General features: G+C 35.6%; 1 protein-coding gene across 1 annotated transcript in view; it reads left to right on the top strand.

The window, feature by feature from the left end:
* Window positions 1-23,152, top strand: part of LOC121738423 (sensory neuron membrane protein 2-like) — a 96,228-nt gene that overhangs the window by 66,431 nt on the left and 6,645 nt on the right. Inside the window, exon 8 of the mRNA XM_042130462.1 lies at window positions 20,687-20,805. Within this exon, the coding sequence (XP_041986396.1) occupies window positions 20,687-20,805 (119 nt within the window). The remainder of the gene's footprint in view (window positions 1-20,686; window positions 20,806-23,152) is intronic.

The following is a 23,152-nucleotide window of genomic DNA, read 5'->3' as shown; positions in this document are numbered from 1 at the left end:
CGGCTTTTAGCTAGTAATAATACAATAAAAATTAGCTTCACAAACCATAACCCGAGTCCCGACAACATAAAAAGGGTCTGAAAAGGGCAAAAAAGAAAGTATTCTAGAATTTGGTCCAGAAATGCACAGACCGTACAAGTTACAACATTTGGTAGAGCTGTAAAAACCGGTCGTGGTATAAAAAACGACCAATACAATAATTATTGTATTGGTCGTTTTATATACTACTACCGGTTTTAAAAAAGTCAATTATTGACTTTTAAGGTAAAAGTTGGAAGCCGGCTACATGAACGTGCACGTGGGAGAGTCATGCTTCGGCACGAATGGGCCGGCTCGACCGGAGAAATACCACGCTCTCACAGAAAACCGGCGTGAAACAGCGCTTGCGCTGTGTTTCGCCGAGTAAGTGAGTTTACCGGAGGCCCAAATCCCTTCCCTATCCTCCCCTATTCCCTTCCCTTCCCATCCCTACCCTCCCCTTTTTCCTTCCCTTCCCATCCCTACCCTCCCCTATTACCCTATTCCCTCTTAAAAGGCCGGCAACGCACCTGCAGCTCTTCTGATGCTGCGAGTGTCCATGGGCGACGGAAGTTGCTTTCCATCAGGTGACCCGTTTGCTCGTTTGCCCCCTTCTTTCATAAAAAATAAATAAATTAAGCGGCAGCAGACGACGTGTCGTCGCGACACTGCCAATTTCTATGATTCTTGTCGCTAGCTTCGTGTCGCTAACTGCGGAGGGTGTAGTGCAGAGTCTGCAGTTGTCGCGTGTCGCTCGGTTCCAACTGTACCTTTATTTTTAACAGTTTACAGTCGCTTGACCCCTGTTAACGACAGCGATGTGCTCATGAATAGATTAATCATTAAACAAGCACGTACTATAGTTTGTGCGTTGATGATATGGGTGACACTTCTCATATTCCTTGCTACGGGTTTTTTTTACAAGAAAACAAAAAAAATCAAAATGTAATAAATTATATTCCATCTACAAAAACAAATGTTTCCTATAATTGTAAATGAATAAAAATGAAAAGTTGCTAAATGCTAACTTATTAATATAAAATTATAAATTTTAACTGTGAAAATTATTGTTACGAAAATATTTGAAAAATGTCAGATGCATGAAATGGAACTTATGCCAATAGAGATTGACACTGTTGAATCGAAATCAAATCGATAAAAAGGGCGGCCATTTTAAATCGCCGGCGCCACTGAAACGTCAGTACGAAATCGATAATTTCGATTGCAATTCCTTTAGGAAGTGATTCGATATTTTTAAATTATCGATTAATTTTCTTAGGTAACTTCCCTACTATTGTCAATCATAATGTGTCACCCATATCATCACGCACAAACTATAATACTATCGAAGAAACTGATTTATAGGCAATTGATGGACCTACTTATGTCAACTTAATGTAAGTCATCATCTGCCGGCTGGGTTTTGACAAAACGCGACTAAGATACGTAGGTCTGCCATCTGACTAAACAAACAGGATACTCATACGTACATGATGTAATGCCAAGGGTTAAATGCAACCTGAAGCTTCTACACGTTGGCCCATGACGGGTAAATAAAGCACGATAAGAAATAGAGCACGAACATAAAATATACTAGTAGGTCTACGAATCTACGAATAATAAAAACTATTTATTATTAGTAGTAGTAGGTAATAATATAAAAAGAACACACTTTACTTATTTTTATCTTTTATTACAATTATTCGAATTATATTTTTTTCCAATAATTTCAACAAATCATTGCATCGCCATTCGCTCAAGTTTCGAATTAATTGGACTACTGAAAATCATGCTCAAAGCTCCCGTTACATACATACCTGATCGTGGGCTTCATTACGTTTTTTTTTTGGTATTTCGGCAATGCTACTTTTACAGTGAACTCTAGACGAGGGACACATAGCCTAAAGTACCTATTGTATTATATAGTACAAGATTATCTAGTCTTTATAAAATAAATAGATTAATTACTTTATTCAGGTATATACCGATTTCGTAAACTTTAACTGTTTATCTTCTTCTTTTATATATAAAATATATTAAACTGATTTTTACCAAATTTTATATGCATATTCAGTAAGTCTGAGAATCGGCTACTGGGTACTTTTTATATTGATAAGTGCATTTGTTGAATAAATAATAGTAAATTATTACAACTCGAGACTGACGGCGACCATTGTTTGTGCGACGGGATAGCGACGGACGTTGCCATGGTGACATGCTTATTTAGTCACTTCAATAAAATAATACGGGCGAAATACTAATGGCAAAGAAACGTTTGCCGGTACAGCTAGTAAGATATAAACATTGATATGATGTAATTATCTAGACTAGATATCACCCAATGGTCGAAATTCGACCGTTTCAACGACATTGGACTACTACCTATATTTTGTAAAAAAAATATTGACTATATCATATTTTTTCAACTCTTGTATCTGGGACTCAGCTGATCTCAGACTGGCCGTGTAAGCATTGTCTAATAGTATCTAAGATTCAATAAAAAAATTATAATCCATTTTCAATTTGTCACCTTGTCAACAAACTTTAACCGTAAACAAAAGAGTATAATTCGTATGTATGGGCTTGTCAAATGTTTTATTTGTTAAAAAAAATGTATGATAGAAGCATAATTTCAAAATAATATTAGCTCGATGCACTCCTTCAGCATATAAACTATAACTGTGCAAAATTTAATAATTCACCTACGTTTCTCCATTTTTCGACAAAAGGGATACAAAGTTTTTGGCTCACGTATTAATATATAGATATTATATCAATGGTAAACAGGCTCCTTGACATTAGAGTTCTCTAGAGGACCTTGCTAGTTCGTTATTATTAATGTGATCCGACAAGCGTTTAATACTGCGGTATGCCTTTTACCTACCTTTTACAAATAAAATATTAGCCTTCTTTTTAGTTCTAAATTCAGGATAAGTTTAGATTAGCTAATAGCGTATCTGGAAATGACTTCCGGATAAGATAAATGAACAAAACTTCCGGATAAGTTATTAATTATTTATTATTATTATTAAAACTTACTTTGTCAACTTGCCATCTATAATTCCGATAGAAAAGTTAGAAAATATCTAAAATCCATAATATTATATTTTGTGATAATATTATGTACTTACTCATGTATTAAGTCATATCGCAAACACCATAACATAGACATAATAATATCTTCGGGGTCAAATTTTTTTTTCAATTCTTAACTTCGTCATAGAAATTATCAAATGCGATACCGCAATCTCTTAGAACACAAAATCTAATAAGTTTGTTTTGTGTAAAATTGTAAATGAGCGCCAATTCTTGAGATTTCCTGTAGCGTTTCAATAGAATAATAATAATTAATACGTTGACATTTAAAATTTAACGAAGATGTGATAATTTATGATTAAAATTCATGATTTTTAGACATAAATCTACCTAAATGATAATGATTTATTTTCGTAGTAGCTTTTGCCCGCGTTTTGGTTCTTAGTTTAACATTACATTCGTAATATTTTCTAATCATAAATATTTTTTTTAGATAATATATTTAATGACATAGCCGTTTTTTAAACAACCCATACTATGATGTACTCAATAGTCAATGCCACTCTCACGACTAAGATGAATCTGATGATACATCTCAAAGTCGAGTCCCACTACTCTTATAATAGTAAAATATTAAATTCGCACAAACGAAACGAGATGAAAGGCGATACATGAAAGCAATACCAAATTGAATTTTCCCAAAGCGTTACGGCGTTCTAGGTTGGTTTTTATGGTCAATTCAGACCGCAACGCGACGCGTAGATGCATTTCTAAATTAGTATGGATTTGACAGATTCGCAAGACGTCTCACGCAATTGAAATCTGTCAAATCCATACTTTATACCGCGCCGCGCCGCGCCGCGCCGCGCCTCGCCTCGTCACGTCTGATTTGAGTATTTGACCCATATGCGTCCGCCCGAACGCGCGGTTTGGCGGCAACATCGCGACTCGCGAGATCACAAGCAATTGTAGGTAAAAGGCAGCGCGACCACGCCGCTCTTTAAATAAATCGTTACATTTCTACTATTGCTTGTGAATTGTGATCTCGCTGTGTACCGGGCAGCGGCCAAGCCACACGTTCGCATAGACGCATATTATATAAAACCAGCATACATTTTATAATTTTGTATTTCTATTCTGCATAGTCACATTGAGCTTCGTCTCATTTCGTTTTGGAGTTAGTTTACACTTAGGTAAAGATTCTACATTGACATTTAGTTCTGGGTTCAAGATCTCAATTCGTGGAAAATGTTACGCATACATACTAAGTATTGGGTATTTTGCATAGTCGTCCTTTCCGAGAACAAATTAATATACACTAAATTCTAAAAGACACAGCGTCGCCGACATGTCTTTAAAACCCACAATTTAAAAAATATATAAATTATTATTTTTTATTACTTTGAAATAATAACCTTAAAATTCAATGCAATATTTTATGTTCCAATGAAATTTTTCGTGTATCAGTGATTTTTTTTCAGATATCAGAGAAAATTTTTGATCTAAGGCTGACGGTGGAATTACTGTATTTGATCGGAGTATGCTAAACAGTCGGTGAGAATTGAAATAAAACGACCAAATTAGGTAGATCCGTTATCAGCCTATTCACGTAATTCACGAATGGGCCGGCTCGACCGGAGAAATACCACGTTCTCACAGAAAACCGGCGTGAAACAGCGCTTACGCTCTCTTTCGCCGAGTGAGTGAGTTTATCCCCCAATCCCCAACCCTATTCCCTTCCCTACCCTCCCCTATTCCCTTCCCTTCCCTACCCTCCCCTATTACCCTCTTAAAAGGTCGGCAACGCACCTGCAGCTCTTCTGATGCTGCGAGAGAGGCGACGGAAGTTGCTTTCCATCAGGTGACCCGATTGCTCGTTTGCCCCTTTTTTTCACAAAAAAAAAACAATTTCTATGATAGTAGGTACATTACATAATTAATATACATATTATGTATATAGCTTGTCCAAAAAGAGTAGACGCTGAACACAAATTACATAAAAACTTGTTGAAAAACTTTATTAAAACAAAAATTGAAATATAAAATGTACCAGAATATTTGAAGTGTCAGTGGAAATACGAGGCGAAAAAACCACCATTAATTGATATTGAATACGATTAGAAAATTTAGTTGAGCGTCTACTCTTTTTTGACAGACTGTACACGGGAACCGAGCCATTTTTCTTAATAAGTATAAAAGTTAAATAAAAAATCGGCCAAGTGCGAGTCGGACTCGCGCACGAAGAGTTCCGTACAATTAGAGAAAAATTAGGCCAAATTTGTGTTTTGTATGGGAGCCCTTCTTAATTTTTTACTTTATTTCTATATTGTTATTAAATATTAAAGTACACATATAATTAAAGATTTTGTGAAAAATGCAATTACCTACCTGTTACCATTATTGATATACTTAGAGCAAAAAAGGCAAAAAAAATCACGTTTGTTGTATGGAAGCCACCCTGGGCGTACCCAGGGGAGGGGGGCGGGGGGGGGCGTCAATTTTCCTGGCAAGTGGGAATTAAAAACGTGTTACCTACTCTGCGCAAAATGAAGTGTTGGAAATAAAATATATGTATTTTCAGTCAGATTAATAAAATTCAATTTTCATAATTTTTTATTACGAAAATTAATAATTTATTTAATCATTGTTTGTTTATCTGATATGTTTAAGCTAACGGAAAACACGATTATATTTATTTACACGATATTTTGACTCGATAGTTTTATTTTTCGTAATTATAAACCTTTTTAAGCTTTTTTACAAATATCTATTACACTTATTGAATTACCATCATTAAATAACTTGCACTACTACAATTACACACTTCATAAAAGGAAATATTAGTATTGTATTCAATTTGTATTTTTAGGACTTACGGTCTTTGCTTTCGTGCTATAATTCGGGAACCGTTGTTACGCGATATTGTTCACTATTAGCTGCAGCCTGCAGCGTAAAGCACATACCCGGGAGCACGATTCATGGAATCATTGTATCACGATTGGAGGATGGCGATGTGTGTAGGCGGCGTTTGACAGTAGGCTCTTAAATATTTATTTTATTTTATTTTTAGTAAGTATTTATTGTTATAGCGGCAACAGATATTATACACAGTCCATGAAAATTTCAACTCTCTAGCAGCTAGCTATTACCGTTCTTGAGTTACAGCCTGGAGACAGACAGACGGACAGACAACGAAGTCTTAGTAATAGGGTCCCATTTTTGCCCTTTGGGTACGGAACCCTAAAAAGTTAGTAAAATGTAAGTAAAAAAATAGTCAAAAATTTAGTACTTAAGTATTATTTTTGTAAAAAATATTAGTAAAAAAGTCAATAAAACATTTACTTTGTTTACTACAAACTAAATGTTAGCACTAGGTCCAATAAATAACATAAAATTTCTGGTATGCGCTACGCTATGTTGAGGATTTTTTAATCATAAGTAATAATTATAAATACCGTTTTATAAAATATTTCTTCCTATGTAATTTTTCCAAGTCTCGTATTGTTTTCAAGGTTCAATGTTCGTCGAATCATAGCCGCCGTCTGTAATTGAAATTAATTAAACAAGTAATATTAATTGAATCAATTATTAATTTTTATTAATTCTCAAGGATACCAAAGACGGGACGCAACTCGAAATATATAATAATTAATTATGGAGAGTCGGAAGACCTGGGAAAACCATAATAAATAACACTTATTAATTATAAATAATTTTGACCCGGTGAACTTAGTATCACTTCTCTTATATACTTATCCAAATATAAACTGGACTTCCACTAATATTTCAAGACTAAATTTAGCCAAATCGGTTCATCAGTTCCTGAGTTTTAGCGGAAGTAACAAAATATTAAATTCCTTTTTTAACCCCCGACAAAAAAGAGGGGTGTTATAAGTTTGACGTGTCTGTCTGTCGGTCTGTCTGTCTGTCTGTCTGTGGCATCGTAGCACCCAAACGGGTGGACCGATTATGATCTATTTTTTTTTGTTTGAAAGCTGACTTAATTGAAAGTGTTCTTAGCTATAGTTCATCAACATCAGCCTGTTCCGTACAAAAAATCACGGTTCATCTGGTTCGTAAAGAGCCGATTAGCAACTTGCAGGCGTTTTGGTGGGCTTTATTGCATTCTAGTACGTGACATTTATGAATATTTACACATTAATGGAAAGTTGATCTGGTGCTGCAGCATCACCATTCACCTGGTAATCAATAGGATACCCAACTCCTCACCAACTTAGAGCAATGGTTTCGTGTTTGGGCTCATTTTAATTGCGACCACTAGGAAGACGTAGATAACCAATAAAATTTTGCATGCTGCTGCTGCAGCATCACCTGGATTATATAGGAGCCAGCTCCATATGAACCCAAAGTGGAGGTTTCATGTTTGGACTCATATTGACGGCCTCATCCAAAAGGACATTCCTAGATGGGGTTCATTGGGATATAATATGATCCTGTTGATAGGAATTATTCTGCACTATAACCAACACAAGTTTAAAAAGCATGAAATAAAATTAAATTAAGAAATATAAAAAAACCCCTGCCAAACAACTTTAAAAAGCAATGAAATAATATATTTTACTGACTTTAAGTTTAAATAATTCCTAAGTGTAAAGTGGTATTTTAGTCCATAATTGTTGTCAAGGTGTGTCGGGGGACCGCTAATGTAGATGTTTGATTTCACATAACATTATAGTATAGGGGTCAGTTTTCAGTGAACCATATCGAGACAATCAGTGACATGGCGATACAAAATGCAAAAGACACTGTTGGCGGTCCCCCGACACACCGTGACAATAATTATGGACTAAAATACCACTTTACACTTAGGAATTATTTAAACTTAAAGTCAGTAAAATATTTTATTTCATTGCTTTTTAAAGTTGTTTGGCGGGGGGTTTTTTTTAATTTCTTAATTTAATTTTATTGTTTATATAGATTTTATTTATGTAGTTAAAGGTACGACAGAATGCATTACCTACCAGTTTCCAGTTAGACTCTAAATCATTTCCAGTTAGAATCTGCAGTGTAAAGATCTGCTCTAGCCCCTAGGTGTCAGACAATCACAATTATCTCCACGGAGTCAGAGGTCTCACAAATACGTCCAGCTTGACTAGCTTTTAATTACAAGCTGTAACAAAAGACCGTCGACGGAAAGTCGGACACCGAGGAATTAGGGGCCCAAACGAATCGACGGAAATGAATTATGAGCTTGGGTTACACCAACTAACTTTAACTATAACTGTAACTTTAACTACAATGCAATATGTCAAATCTTTGGTTAAAGTTAAAAATGGACACCATCAAGACGCCATATTTAACCATAACTATAGAGCTCGACAAGGTTTTAAATGCACGTGGCGAAAAAAGGAACTAACGCTGTCATCATATAAAAACGCCATTTTTGACATTTCTCCTTTACCAGCAGCGCCCCCGCCCACGTTCATTTATAACCTTGTTGGACCAGCTGTCATCTGTCATTTTCTCTGGTCAAAGTTAAAGTTAAAGTAAAATTTAGCCTTAACTATAACCATAACTTTAACTTTAACCACGCCTCTGGTGCAACCGAACCTTAGAAAGTAACAGAAATAAAGTTATTTTTATTATTTCGATACATTATTAAGAAGTATATTTAACTAGATCACAGAATATGACATCCGCATCTCCGTTGCGCCAAAATTAGTTTATTGCGCGAAACGACCGAAACCAATCTTGCTGAAATTTGATATCCAGGATAACAAATTTCAGAAATATCAGTTTAGCGGTTTGGGCATGAAGAGGTAACAGACAGAAAGACAGACTGACACACTTTTACATTTTTATCACTAGTATATACTTTCCTGACGCCTTTTCTGCTTTTTCTATTTTTAGGGTTCCGTGGTTATTTATAATTAGAATTCCTTTTGGTTTGATTGAAAGCCTTACTTTCTCAGCATTGGCATGCTATTGATGACTTTGGCTTTTGCCAATAGGGGTATTAGGTAACCATGTTGTATTACATAGTTAAAATAATTTTATGTATATTTTCCATTCACATCAAGCTACTTTGGACTCTACATTTCCGCATTTCAACAGTATAGCATCGTTATTAATTATAAAGTGGCATAATCCTGTTTATTTAGTTCGTCAGTGAGCTCATATTTGCGAAAAAAAAATCACTTGACATAATCTTTGTAACTTATTAGCGTAAGTATGACATCAGAAATTGCGTAGATCTCAAATCTCAATTCTCAGTCCATCAGTAACGTGTCAAAATATTATATTGACTAAAATAATCGCCAATGGGACGGATGACCACTGGGGAAAGATCACGCGCAGTGTCGACTTTAATTAATGAAATATTCTTTATTATTTGTATAGATTGTGCACACAATACAAAAATAATACAGTATATTAACATAGCTGTCACAATGGCGACCTTATTACTAGGTAACAATCAAGCTTTACGTGCCCATCCGCGATCCGACGCATGAATGAACATACATCGCATTGGCATGTTTGCTTATGAAAAATGAAAGTGAAAAATGAAAGTGAAAAATATTTTATTTCTAAATCGGTTAAAAATTAACACTTTTAGAACGTCTACGTGAGGCCTGCCAAACGATGAGGATCTGGTGATCAGCTATCCTAACCAGACTTGGATATAATATTTTTCCGACGCGGAAAGCTGCGACCTCAGAATTAAGAGCCACAGATAGATACAACTTTATGAGATATATTTGACGAGTCAGTGATTAACTTACGGTCACCAGAGCGTTTGATTTAACTGTCACTTGCTTAACTTAAATTCAATAAAGTCGTTGACACAGATACATTTCCTAACTAACTCTTCATTAAATTAAGATTAAGTAAACATTTAGGGCCTGTTTCACCACTTGCTGATAAGGCTATCCACCAATTAACTTGGCAGATCAAGTATGGAGAATCTGTCAAAAAAGTTGTGAATAGCCTATTAGGCAAGTGCCTAATAGCCTGTTTCACCACTTTCTGATAAAGTTATCAGAAAGTGGTGAAACAGGCCCTTAATGTCTCTGAGTTCGGCCGATAGGCTGCTGAAATTGGCATTTGGCACGTTGGCATAAAGTTAGGTTAGTTATTTACCGGCGTATCGTGAAATAGCCGGTGAAAATCCACACCGCGCCGATGTTTTAATTATATCCAAAGCGCTGACTACCCTGATTAATATGCGAAACGAGCTAAATCGATTACGCCAGAAACTATTCAATGAAACGATGGAAAACTCGCACGATACCGGTTTCGGTGATGGTACCGGTTTCATTGAACCTACCATCAACAACTGAAGTTACCATCCTAGTGGCTTTGTGTGTACTGTGTGCGCTGAAGAGAATGCTTATTACTAGGAGGTCGGAACAACTTGCAAGAAATCAGACTTTTGTAATTTATGCCTATCATACATGGGCGTACCGAGGGGGGGAGGGGGCAGGGGGGCAGCTGCCCCCCCCCTGGATCATGTTGACGTCCCTACTAAGTATATTATCTAGTACTTTTATCTATAAAAATAAAAAATTAAGAACGAATTTTTGCCATTTGTTTGCAATACAATAGGTATTTTTACAACTAAAAATTATAAATTTTTTATTCTTTATAAACACCTAGCTTATGAAAAATCTGATTTGCCCCCCCCCCCCCTGGCACCAGAACCTGGGTAATTTGCCCCCCCTGGCCCAGAACCTGGGTACGCCCATGCTATCATACGTTTTCTTTAAATATCCATGCATTGGCTTTCTTACTGCTTATTCACAGACTGTTCTGTTGACTATTGCATTGCTAATTTTGTTCGCCCATGTTCTATAGGCTGAGCTCAAGCCCAGCTAAAGGAATATGGCAACATAACTCGACCAAATAACGTAGGACCGCTGCCTAAAAATCAATTTCTTGTCAGTCCAATGTCCAGCATACTAATGTATAGTATGCTGGACACTGGACTTCCTCAACTATAACTCCTGAGTCCTGACCATTCACGATATAACTAGTTCAAAGTTTAAATCCTATGGACACATGACTACGCTCTAAGCCTTTAGCAAAGGGAATTATTTATAAGTTTACAGTTTAAACGCCTCTTAGTTAATGAAAGTTTGAATCGTTTGACTCGAGTAAAAGTTTCACGGAAAATTTGCTTTTCCGATACTTGTAATTGGCAATTTACATGCATTTTAGAACTCAAATGATTTACATTTTTACCACAACATAAACGTTATATAGTAGAGCAGCATTGGCTACGTTGAGAATAACTACATTGTGGACTTCGGCCTGACCGAGGAGAGAGTAGAGACGCCGATCAGTTGAAAGTTTTTCCTTAGGAGAAAATTTCCTTCCTTTCCGTCACTCCTAAACACGAGAGGAATTTTATCCAAAAGTCGGAGCAGCGCTACTAGCTCTTTAATAAATGTTTTGACCATGTTGTACACGTAATATCCGAATAATCGGCTAAGTGCGAGTCGGACTCGCGCGCAAAGGGTTCCGTGCCGTTTATAGAGCAAGAATAGGCCAAAAATTATAGTATTAATGTATGGGAGCCCCTCTTAATTAATGTTCATTTTATTTTAAAATAATCATTAAATATTGAAGTACACAATATAATTTAATCAAGGGCTTTGTAAAAAACTCAAGTGCCTACCTGTTGCCATTATATATAGAGCACAAAAGGCCAATCACGTTTGATGTATGGGAGCCCCTCTTAAGTACTATTTTTATTCAGTTTTTTAGTATTTGTTCTTATTAGCGGCAACAGAAATACACAATCAGTGAAAATTTCAGAAGTCTATCTATAGCGGTTCTTGAGATACTTTGAGATACTTATCATTGATAACAATCGACGTATAAGTTATTGATAAGTTATATCAATAACTTAGATCAAAGTAAATACAAGTCTACCGGTATAGACGAAGAGTTACTAGCTAATAGACTTAGTATTCCGTAGCATTGGAGTAAATATACAGAGCTGTACAAATTTAATAACGATTCTATCGAGTTACTACGAGCCAAGTTGGCAGAAGTCGGCAGAACCCATAGATGTTATAGAGAATGGATACGCCAAAATGGTTAAGCAAAGAACTCATTTCGAAAGGACGGATCACGGAGCCATGTGATTTTGTTTTGACAGTTCATTATTGAGGAAATAGCTGTTCATCAGGTGAGTCAAGGCTCGTTTGCAATCTCCTCCCCATCTTAATTGTGTAAATACTGATTTATGCTTTGCATAAAAATACGGGCCGAACTTCTTCGTAGCATTTAATATAAAGAAATGAGAAACTAAAAACATACGTTTGTTGTGGTTTTTTTAAATAACGTTTTTCGTCTGAAAAGCGATGAACTTTTTTATTAAAATTTATTAAAAACGAAAGCAAAACATGAACGTTAAGGCTCCGACATTCTTAGATCTTTGGCATCGGAGTTTATTGAGATCGTAATTTCGTAAGTGACTATTGATCTAGATCCTAAAATCCCTAGATTCATCTTCCAACAATTAAATGCTAGACGCCATTGCCGCTTAAATTATTAATTTCTTCTATAAGTAATTACGGAATACTTGAGGTATTCCGTAATCACTTATAGAAGAAATATATATAGGTATATAATATATAATAATATATCTTTGGACGCTTCACACCACGTCAGTCTGGCCCCGTGCTAAGTACATGAAGGACTTGTGTTACAGGTACCAGTAGCATGGTGACCAGTAGAAATGTGAAAGTATAGACAAACTGTGGAGATATGGTGGAGATAAACTTAAGGTGTCGTACCAAACTTTTTTCGTTCCAAAAAATTCAATTATCATGCCACTTTATGACAGACTATAGTCACAAACTGTGAAGATAAACTTAAGGTGTCGTTCCGATCTTTTTTCGTTCCGAAAAATTCTATTAAAATGTCACTTTATGACAGACTATAGTCCTAAAAATTAAAATAACATCCTATTTATGAATATACTATAGTCTGTCATTTAATGTGGCATTTTAATTGAATTGATTGAAATTGATTAGCCGCGGTAAAGATCGGAACGGCACCTTAAGTTTATGTCCACAGTTTGTTTATAGTTATACTTTCGCATTTCTACTGGTTGCCGTGCTAGCACTACAGACAACGGAAATATATTTAATACTTTTATACTAGGTATACATATATTTAAGATTTTTATTATATGATAGGTACACATATTTAATACTTACACATCCATGACCCAGGAACATTGAAAACTTTCCGTCATTTTTTCCGTCGGCGGGATTCGAACCCGCGACCCCCGGCTTGAGCTACCAACAGCCCACCAACTGAGCCACAGAGGTCGTCAAAATAATTAATAACCTCATAATATAAAGCTGTATGTTTGGTAGAATGCGCTTCGCTAATGCTAAGTACTCACATACGGTTTTGCTCAATAATTTTACTCCAAATCGAGCAATAACCACCGTGTGGACCGCAAAACTGACAACTCGAAGGCTCGCTTCGAGCCGGCTCGATGGAATTAAAAATGTCATATATGTCATTTCCTTCGATTCGAAGTAAAACTATCGAGCAAAACCGTATGTGAGTACTTAGCATAAGTGTCATGGCGCTGCTCCGGTATATATAGATGATGTCGAAAATGTACAATATTTGACAAAGTGGACGCGCAGCGGAGCGTCAAGTTGTCAAATGTGTCTTTTGTATACAAAAAACACATTTGACAACTTGACGCTCCGCTTCGCAGACGCCTGTTCGCGTAGGTTTGGCCTAAGCTTTAGCGATGCGTTATATGTCAATACCCATCCATTTTTGACACCTAAGGCTTCTTACCAGACGAACCGCGAGCAGAGTAGACAGAATGATATGTCTATTGTGCCGCGAGTGGCACTTGTCGACGGCAGTCGGAGCGTGCCGTCGATAAGTGCCGTTCTTCTGTAATGGCTCTATTTTCACTATTGAAAATGGCAAATGAATTTTGATTGAAACTCTGTTGTTGCTACAACAAAAAATACAAAATTTTATCACCTTTATATTTTATTACTATTATTTGCTTAGTTTATACTTTGAGCTTTTTAGTTGTTGTACAAAGTCAGGAAGGCGATGCTAATACATCCAGTTTGGTTTGCAAATAAATTATTAAGATTTTATATGAAGTGAACGCTAAGATGTTTTTCGATAATAAATAACTATAAACCGGTCGTATAATGGAATATTTAGGATCCATATGGCTAATTAAAAGCAAGATTATTGAGCTCGAATAATTAGTAATAATATATTAAATTGGTAATAATGCAAATGGAATTAATGGTAATAAAACAAAAAAACTAGATCAAAATCGGTCCATCCGCTTAGGAATTACTTTGGTATTAAGTTGCGTAGACTGAAGAGCATAAAAATATGCAATATGAGGTAATGTTGCCGAAAACTTCGTTGCGAGGTAACCATTTAATTTTCCGATCTTAAAAAATTATCCTTTATCTTTTCTTGAAAATTGAAGTAAGTATTTGCATACGAATCATCTTAATCGGTTAAGCTATTTTAGCGTTATATAATTAACAGACATACATACTTTACATTTATAATATTACTTAGTATGGATGTTTTCATCGCGTAAAAACTTAAACGTTTTTCCAAAATGCTGGCATACTGGCGGTGCAAGTATATTTCAACGGTAAAATAAAAGCATGTATTTAGTTCAGGTTCAGGGGCGCCTGTTACGCTCGAGGCTTAAACGGAGCCACATTGCCCCGTTGCATTGCGGAGCGTTGCGTTGTCGGAACGGAATAATGCTATATGCTACAATATAAGTTGTGTCGACGCGCAACAACACAATACAAAACGCTGACTGCACAGCGCGGTGTACTGGCCAGTGCTCATGACACCATGTACTGTCAACAGTATGGCGTCGATGCTATGTTCAATTTCGGAACACAACCTTAATCAAATCGTTTTTCGGTCGAAACAACACGCACTCCGCATTCCACTTGACGTTAAAGACGATCAAAACGCATTTTGAGCGTTTGATATTTGACTTATGTCGATGTCTGGACGCTGCGGCGACGCAACGGAGCAATGTGGCCTCGCACGCTTGACTTTGACAATTGTCACTGCAATTTTATAAAATTGACAGCGCTTCGATTTTGTTTTTGTCTGAAAATTCCGGCTTTGTCGATTTTTGCCATTTATTTGTTTGAGCACAAATAATATTAAGATTTTTCCTTTGTTCCTGAACCATGTAGGCCTTTTCAGCTCATCGACAGGCAGCGGGGACCGTTTGTATTGCGTCGAAAAATTATATCTTTTTGCTGATTCCGGGCAGGATAAAATAGATTGTTATACTTAGGTATCTTGCCCCGTTGTTTATACTCTATAGTCTATACACTCCTAAATAGTCTCAAAATAGGTTCAGTATCTTTGCTAATACAAATAACATGACTTTACTATAAAAGTTATTACAACGTCTTGATGTTGCATGCAACTTTGTTGCACAGAAATTCATTTACCGCGCAGGAACTGTATACGCCGAGATAAAAACTATTGCTGGGCCTTATCATGGATAGTCAGCTAAGCTTCGAAGACTACATTTTGCCAGAAGACTACATTTAGTCAGAAGCTGCTTCTATCGTCTAAAAGTAGTTTACCCTATGCGACAATATCTCACCGAAGACCTCAGACTTAAACTTTGTGAAACCTTAATACTGTCCAAATTAAATTATGCCGACACTGTTATTGCTGGAAGTATTATCTCGAAAAGCAAAAGATTTCTTCAATGAATTCAAAATGCATGCTCTCGCTTCTGTTTTCCAGTTCCTCGCCGAGCCCTTTTATCAACAAAGCAAATATTCTCAAAATGGAAAACCGACGAACACTTCACTTGCCTCTTTATTATAATATGGTGTAATTAAATCTCATAGGCCTGAATACTTATTCGAGAAACTTAACTTTTCAAAGCGAGATAGATGTCCGAAACTCCGATCTGCTTATATACCCGTCGTTTAGTAAATCTGCTTTCCGTGGTAGTTTTAAATATAATTATGGCTACGAAATGCCGGAACAATATTCCTCCGCCTATCAGGAACTGCATAACAATGGGGATTGTCCATTATTTTTTATTTTGCTCATTACAAAAACATTTCGAGGAATAAGGTCAGTGATCGTTTTTCTGTATATAAACGAAAAAATACCCATTAGTTACTTATATTTTTGAACAAATATGTGTTTGACCTTCAATGGCGTTAAATTAGCAATAAATTCGACCAACATTACGTTTCGAACTTTTGGTAAGCTTCTCGTATCAGCTTTCACATAATGAGAACTTGCATTTGACGAACCAGCCATTATAAATAAGATTGAAAGGAGATTTAAAACATACTGCAGAGGTCAAATGGCCGCTGATGATGACATCAGAGCGAAACTTTAAAAATTTATTGAGAAAAAACTAGCCTATGAATTTCAAAATTATTTAATTTATATTCTTAAAATACCCTATTTTAACGAAAAAAAATATAAAAAGTACATGTGATTTTTTTTGGACCAATGATGAAATACTCAAAGCGCGCGTTGTGAAGCTTCAAATACGGCCCAATTGGGCCCTCTGTTGTGTAGTCACGAATGCGCCGCGTTTTGTCTTACCTAAATAAATTTAAAATGACGTCGTGCGTGTATCAAAAATGTACCAATTATGACTCGAAAGTAAACAAAACACATGGAATCTCTTACCACATGTCTTGATTGCAATAAATACCTCGATTATTTACATTTTCAATTATTTTTTCGAACAATCTGGAAAAAATCGAATTTTCGTCATAGCTCAGGCAAAGAAAGAGACAGCGATACGATTCGACGTTTAAAAATAGAACTGTCTCTTTTACGTAAATGGTTTTTCGTATCTTTTGTTTCACTCATCTGTCAAATTTGTCAATGTCTGCAATTTTGAATTTGAAAATTGTTCGGAAGAGATTTAAGCCGGAAAATAGTATGGACGTAACATATCTGTTTAAGTACAATATCATCGTTTTGGACAATGTCCATTGTCACGTTCAAACGTAAACTGCGCGAGTACCTTTTAAACGAACAAAAAACTCCTTTTAATGTACGGCAAATCCAAAACATTGTAGTACTTGTAATATAAAATAATTATTGTTACTCGCTTTAAACAAACGGGTAGAGTACAATATTATGTTAAAAGTAAGTTGCTTTTTATGATTAATGCAACTGTTATTATAATTGTTAAGTATAGCTTTATCTTATTGTTTATGTTTTTAAATGACACTGTAATGCTTAGTTTTATTGCGTTATTATATTCTCATCATTAGGCGCTTACTGAAAACCAGCGTTGCGACTACGGTCGCGACACATGCTGAGTAAGCACCTTTTTGGTAAAGGTGTTGAAATGTTTTTAATTGTTTAGTTTTTTTTTGTATTGTTTACCAAATAAAATTTATTTCTTTCTTTCAAATATAATTTTAATACATACCTAAATATTTTGAAGTAAGTAGCTATGTTAGAGAGAAACAATTATTACAAAATACTGTAGTCAAATATGGAATTCAGGTTCTAAGGCACATAGCGCACGGCGTATTTTAAACGCGCAGAAGATGCGCAGATTAAGCGCATATTATTATTATACGCGATTAAAACGAGATTCGATCGCAACTTTGTAGCTTACACCCAGGGCGACCGTGAAACGCGCCTCTACTGCGCGTATACGCAAGGTACAACGATATTAAATAAAGCGTTTGTATCGCTTCAAACGCGCAAACGCAACAATGAGCGTCTACGGCACAGAAGACGCGCGTTTCAAGAACGCGCGTTTAAAATACGCCGTGTGCTATGGGCCTAAATCATTCTACATTTAATTTCACTATTGAATATTCTCTGTAATATTAATTACAGAGCTACAAATTAATTCAATATTTCTGTTTGATGATTCGAGTCCAAAACAGATTCATTTTCCCTATGCAGTTAATTTCGTCGATGCAATGTTCAATTATCCTGAGCCTTATGTAGTGGACATGGGCAACGCTAACAAACGTTTGATTTCGAACAATGTAAGTTGTAACAAATACGTTTTGAATACGTTTCATATGAATTTGTAATTTGTAAAGGTTACGCGTGTGTGTGTAGCCGGAATTTCAACAACAATGTAGCATCTATTTTGTTGTATATTCCGTACTAGGTATTTTCACAAACAATCAATTAGTATTCTGTTCACTCAACCGTTTTTTGATGAATTTTGATACTTTGAGTTCCGAGGTAGGATTAATAATATTATTATTCTAGTGCGAACAAATTTTATTTTTCTCGCGCGTTTATTAAGCTTTGAGAAATAATTTGATGATGAAAAGATAGAAAACAAATGAAAACGTAACGATGAAGTGGACTACTAACAATTTGAAAATGGTCGGTTTTTGTATGAAAAGAGGCTTTGGGAGCGGAAAATTATTTATTATGCAGATAATCAGCCAGATATATTATCCAGCTGAGTAAGTTTTAAGGTTTTTTAAATTATTAGGGCAAAAAATGAAATGTTAGTTAATACACTTCATCCACTTTTGTCTCCGAAGTCCGAACGATGAATGATAATAATAGTTTATTGTTCAGCATTTAATACTTCTAATTAAAGACGTTCTATAAAACTAATTACAGCTTCAATTACAGTGAACTAAACTCATTTGCAATTCCTCTTTGATGCACGTTGATTTCATTTCTGGAAGACCGACCGATGTAAATTATTATAACTAATAGAATGAAACCACAATGTAATTTCTTAGTTGTAATTAACATTTCCCATAATGGAGGGGGATGGGGGGGGGGGGGGGGGGGGGCGAACGCTCAGGGCGCCGGATAAAAAGAGCGCTGACTGCATACAAAAGGGGCGCCAATTTTTCAGCACTTCCAGCACCCTGGGCGGCGGGCGCCAAAGAAATCTCGCCCAGGGCGCTGGTAGGGCTAAAACCGGAAGCTCAGTTGATTAGCGCGCCGACATAATTTATTATCATTGGCATCGACGCTCAAGACGATGGTCGCAGGTTCGGATCCCGATCCCGGATAAAAAATGTTTTCAACGTTCTTGGGTCACGGATTTGCTTAAAATGCAATAACGTGATTAGTTTATAATAATAGGTTGGGGAAATAGTATTTTCGCATTATAGTATGTATGAACTTGTCATAAAATCTCTTGGGCTATACCAATTGTACCTGGCTGATTTTGGTACCATTAAAAAGTTTCAATTTTACAGAAGACAATTCCAAGTTCAAATTAGGTAAATGTGAAATTTTCATTTGTTTTTCTTATAGTTAAAATGAGTTATTCAAATGAAGAAATTCGATACATTTTAAAATTTTATTACAAAAAAGGTGAAAATGCAACACAAGCCGCGAAAAAAATTTGTGATGTTTATGGACCTGCAGTATCTGTGAGAGTAGCGCAAATTTGGTTTAAGCGTTTTCATCCGGTAATTTTTAAATCAAAAATGCACGTCGCTCTGGTCGCCCTGTTCACGGACGTAAAAAAAATTTTTACGTCTGTGGCCCTGTTACGGACAAAACTGATGTCATTTCTAACCGACTTCCAAAAAATGAGAAGGTTATATGTTCGGCTGTGGTTTTTTTTTTAAAGTGGAGCAAGATATATTAAAAGTATTAGTAGTTACGATGTAGCTAAAGAACTGGGGATTGACCACAAAATGGTTTTGGAGCATTTGAAAAACGCTGGGTAGACAAAAAAGCTCGAAATTTGGGTGCCTCGTGACTCATGAGCATTGAGCTCACTGAAAGAAACCTAATGAACCGTGTACTCATTTGTAATTCTTTATTACGATGTAATGAAACCGAACCATTTTTGAAGAAGCTGATAACTGATGATGAAAAGTGGATCACGTACGACAAGAACGTGCGAAAAAGATCGTGGTAAAAGGCCGGTCAGGCTTTATAGACTATGGCGAAACCCGGGTTAACTCGCAACAAGGTGATGCTGTGTGTGTGGTGGGATTGGAAGGGCATTATTCATTATGAGCTGTCACCGCAAGGCAGGACCATCGATTCTAAACTGTACTGCGAACTACTGATGAGATTAAAGAAAGAAATTGAGAGAAAGCGACCGGAATTTATCAACAGGAAGGGGTGTAGTTTTGCACCATGATAACACTAGACCTCATACATCTTTAGCCACTTAGCAAAAATTACGGGAGTTTGGCTGGGAGGTGTTGCACCTTCAGATTTCCACCTGTTTCGGTCGCTGCAGAATTCCGTAGGCAGTGTCAGGTTGACATCACAAGAGGACTGCTACTTGTCACAGTTTTTTCATCAGAAGCCCCAAAATAATTATAGCAATGGGATCATGTCCCTACCAACAAGATGGCAAAAAGTTATCGAACAAAATGGCACATATAATATGTCCTATATATATACTTTAGTCAATAATTGACTAAAAAAAAATTCAAAATGTTTTTTTATAAAGTTTATTTACAATTATTGTAAATAAACTTTATAAAAAAATCGAAATTTTAAAATACAAATAATGTTATGTAGATACATCAAAGAAGTATTAAATATTTATTTATTAGATTAAGCACCTTTTTTCGGACTACAATGTTTTTTTTTAATATTTTTACCATTACCCAAATTACCATATTATCTGCTTTACCGAAGTCTTCTTTCTTTTCAGGTGCGTACCTTGTGCTATCATACCCTCACTTTCTGTACGCTGACTTCACATACCAGAACGGAGTCATCGGCATGAACCCTAGTGAAGAGGATCACAGGATTATACTGGACCTGGAACCGGTGAGATTTTTAACATAAAGCACAATGGCAAAAATGTATGGAGAATGGGACCACCTTAAATGGCTTGATGGATTTTAGCTAGCTTTTAGCAGGCCTCTAGACCAGCGGTCGGCAACACGCGGCCCGCGAACGTTTTACTTGCGGCCCGTGACTGAATGTTTTGTGAATAAGTTATAAGTATAAAACTGTTTTCTAATATTGCTAGTAGTTATTACTAACTTAAAAACGTAGCTGTTTGTGTCATTTTGTAATAAAAACTTTCTAGAAAATCCTTAATTATGCGTAGGTATATAATTGGGCTTCTAGTGTTAATATGAGTAGAAGGCCTGCAGCCTGCCATTAACTTGTTTTGCCACCTTGTGACCTTTGCCTGCCAAAAGGTTGCCGACCGCTGCTCTAGACGATCAATTTTATTGCGCAATATTACGCATTGTGCAAAATTATTATATATTATCATTGTGCAAACAAATTGTTCAATAATATTGCACAATAAAATTGATGGTCTAGGACCCACTTAGATTCGTGATTTTTATGAGAGTGACACTGGGTATAATATTATGATACAGTCGGGTTTTTGAAAATTTGAGTTACCTTCCGTTTTTACCTGTTTCTATGTACAGACAGAAAACCTCTGGAGAAATTCAACTTTGGTCTTACCCATGTGGCTTATATGTGGCTTTAAGCAGGTCAAAAGTTTCTAAAAATTCTTAGATCGGTGCAATTAATATTTTGATACTCACACGAAACATAGTTTCAGTTTATTTTTTCGAAATTTCACGAAACATAGTTTCAGTTTATTTTTCGAAAGTTATTTATATATTATATATAATATATATATAATATATAAATAACGTTATTGATAATTCAACAGTTTGACGTTAGCACTGACCTCCATTATACAAGCACGCTGGACTAATGATACGCTTTGAAATGACAGCTATTTTTTGTGCCTATTTGAAGCGGAATCAGCTCCCCCAATGTGAGGGACAGGAACTAAATTTGACGTAAAAATGACGTTTGAACGTCGCCATATTGGCGCTGATAGCAGCAGCAGTAGTGGGAGTACTTGGAACTAATACTAGTTTCTACCATAGACATAATATATACTGTCGTAAAGACCACCTGACAACTCGAAAATGTGTGACCATTTTTGATCTGTCAATGTGTGCGTGTGCTAGTGATGTATATTTTACTATCGATAGTATAGTATTTTGCTATCGATAGTTTAGTCCGTTCGAGTTATTTTACCTGAGTTTCTATAAGAAACAAATAATATACAACTTTGATAGATTTGTATTTCAAATTAGGTATCATAAATTTAATTGGCAAAAAAAGGTGACGATTGAAAAGTAGTGTATCTACTTTTTTCTTTTGGAATGATTTTTCAATCGTCGGATATGTTATGACATGAGGTTCTTATAGGGGTAAATAATTTACACTTAACACATTATAAAGTTACTTATTTATTACTCAGGTAAAATCTATCTGGTAAATCAGTCCTTACATTGAAAGTAAACGTTGAAAGTAAACAACACACATAGTATATTATATTTTATTCTTAAATTAAATACATATTATAAAATATCATAATATTTTATTACAATTATTTTGAACCGACTTCCAAACAGGAGGAGTCTAGACGTTCGCCTGTGGATATATTTTTATGTATGTTCAACGATTACTCCGCCGTTTATGAACCGATTTTCAAATTTTTTCTTTTGCTGTACATTGTATTGTTCCGAGTAGGTATCATGTTCACAAAAGTGGTGGTCTGGTGATGGAAACAATGAGAAATCGAAGTGACTCCTTGATATTCAAATGGGAACATATGGTCCCAGAAAACGTTCAAAATCTTTCGATTAATAAATTTAAAAAAGTAGTCAAAGAACGTTTTGTGCTAAAGCCAAAATGATTTCATAATTGATAGCACATCTTGGGAGTAGAATGCTGAATGACTGCTTGCAAGGCTACTTCTACATGACTTACAATTATTATGTATCTATCTATGTTTACATTGTATAATTTTTAGTTACAGCATTGTAAATTTTGTTTTAAAAGATAATTTTTTTTCTCACTTTTTTTGGTAAAAAGTGGGCGTGCGAGTTTCTTACGCCGGTTCTTCTCGTCGGCTTAGTTCCTGAACCGGTGGTAGGCACCATGTATTCTGAAAATATATTTTATTTTAGATTTGTTCAGAAATAAAGCAATTTTGATTTTGATTTTTTAAAACACCAACTGTAAGTATAGAAAACCTTAAGGACAGCTAAAAAGAGTAAAATTATTATTTTTAAACAAAAAATTAAAACCGACTTCCAAGGTAATGACAATAGTAATATTATACTTAAAT

Source organism: Aricia agestis, chromosome Z, assembly GCF_905147365.1.
Source record: "Aricia agestis chromosome Z, ilAriAges1.1, whole genome shotgun sequence".
Lineage (NCBI taxonomy): Eukaryota > Metazoa > Arthropoda > Insecta > Lepidoptera > Lycaenidae > Aricia > Aricia agestis.
This window is presented reverse-complemented; position numbering and strand designations above follow the sequence as displayed.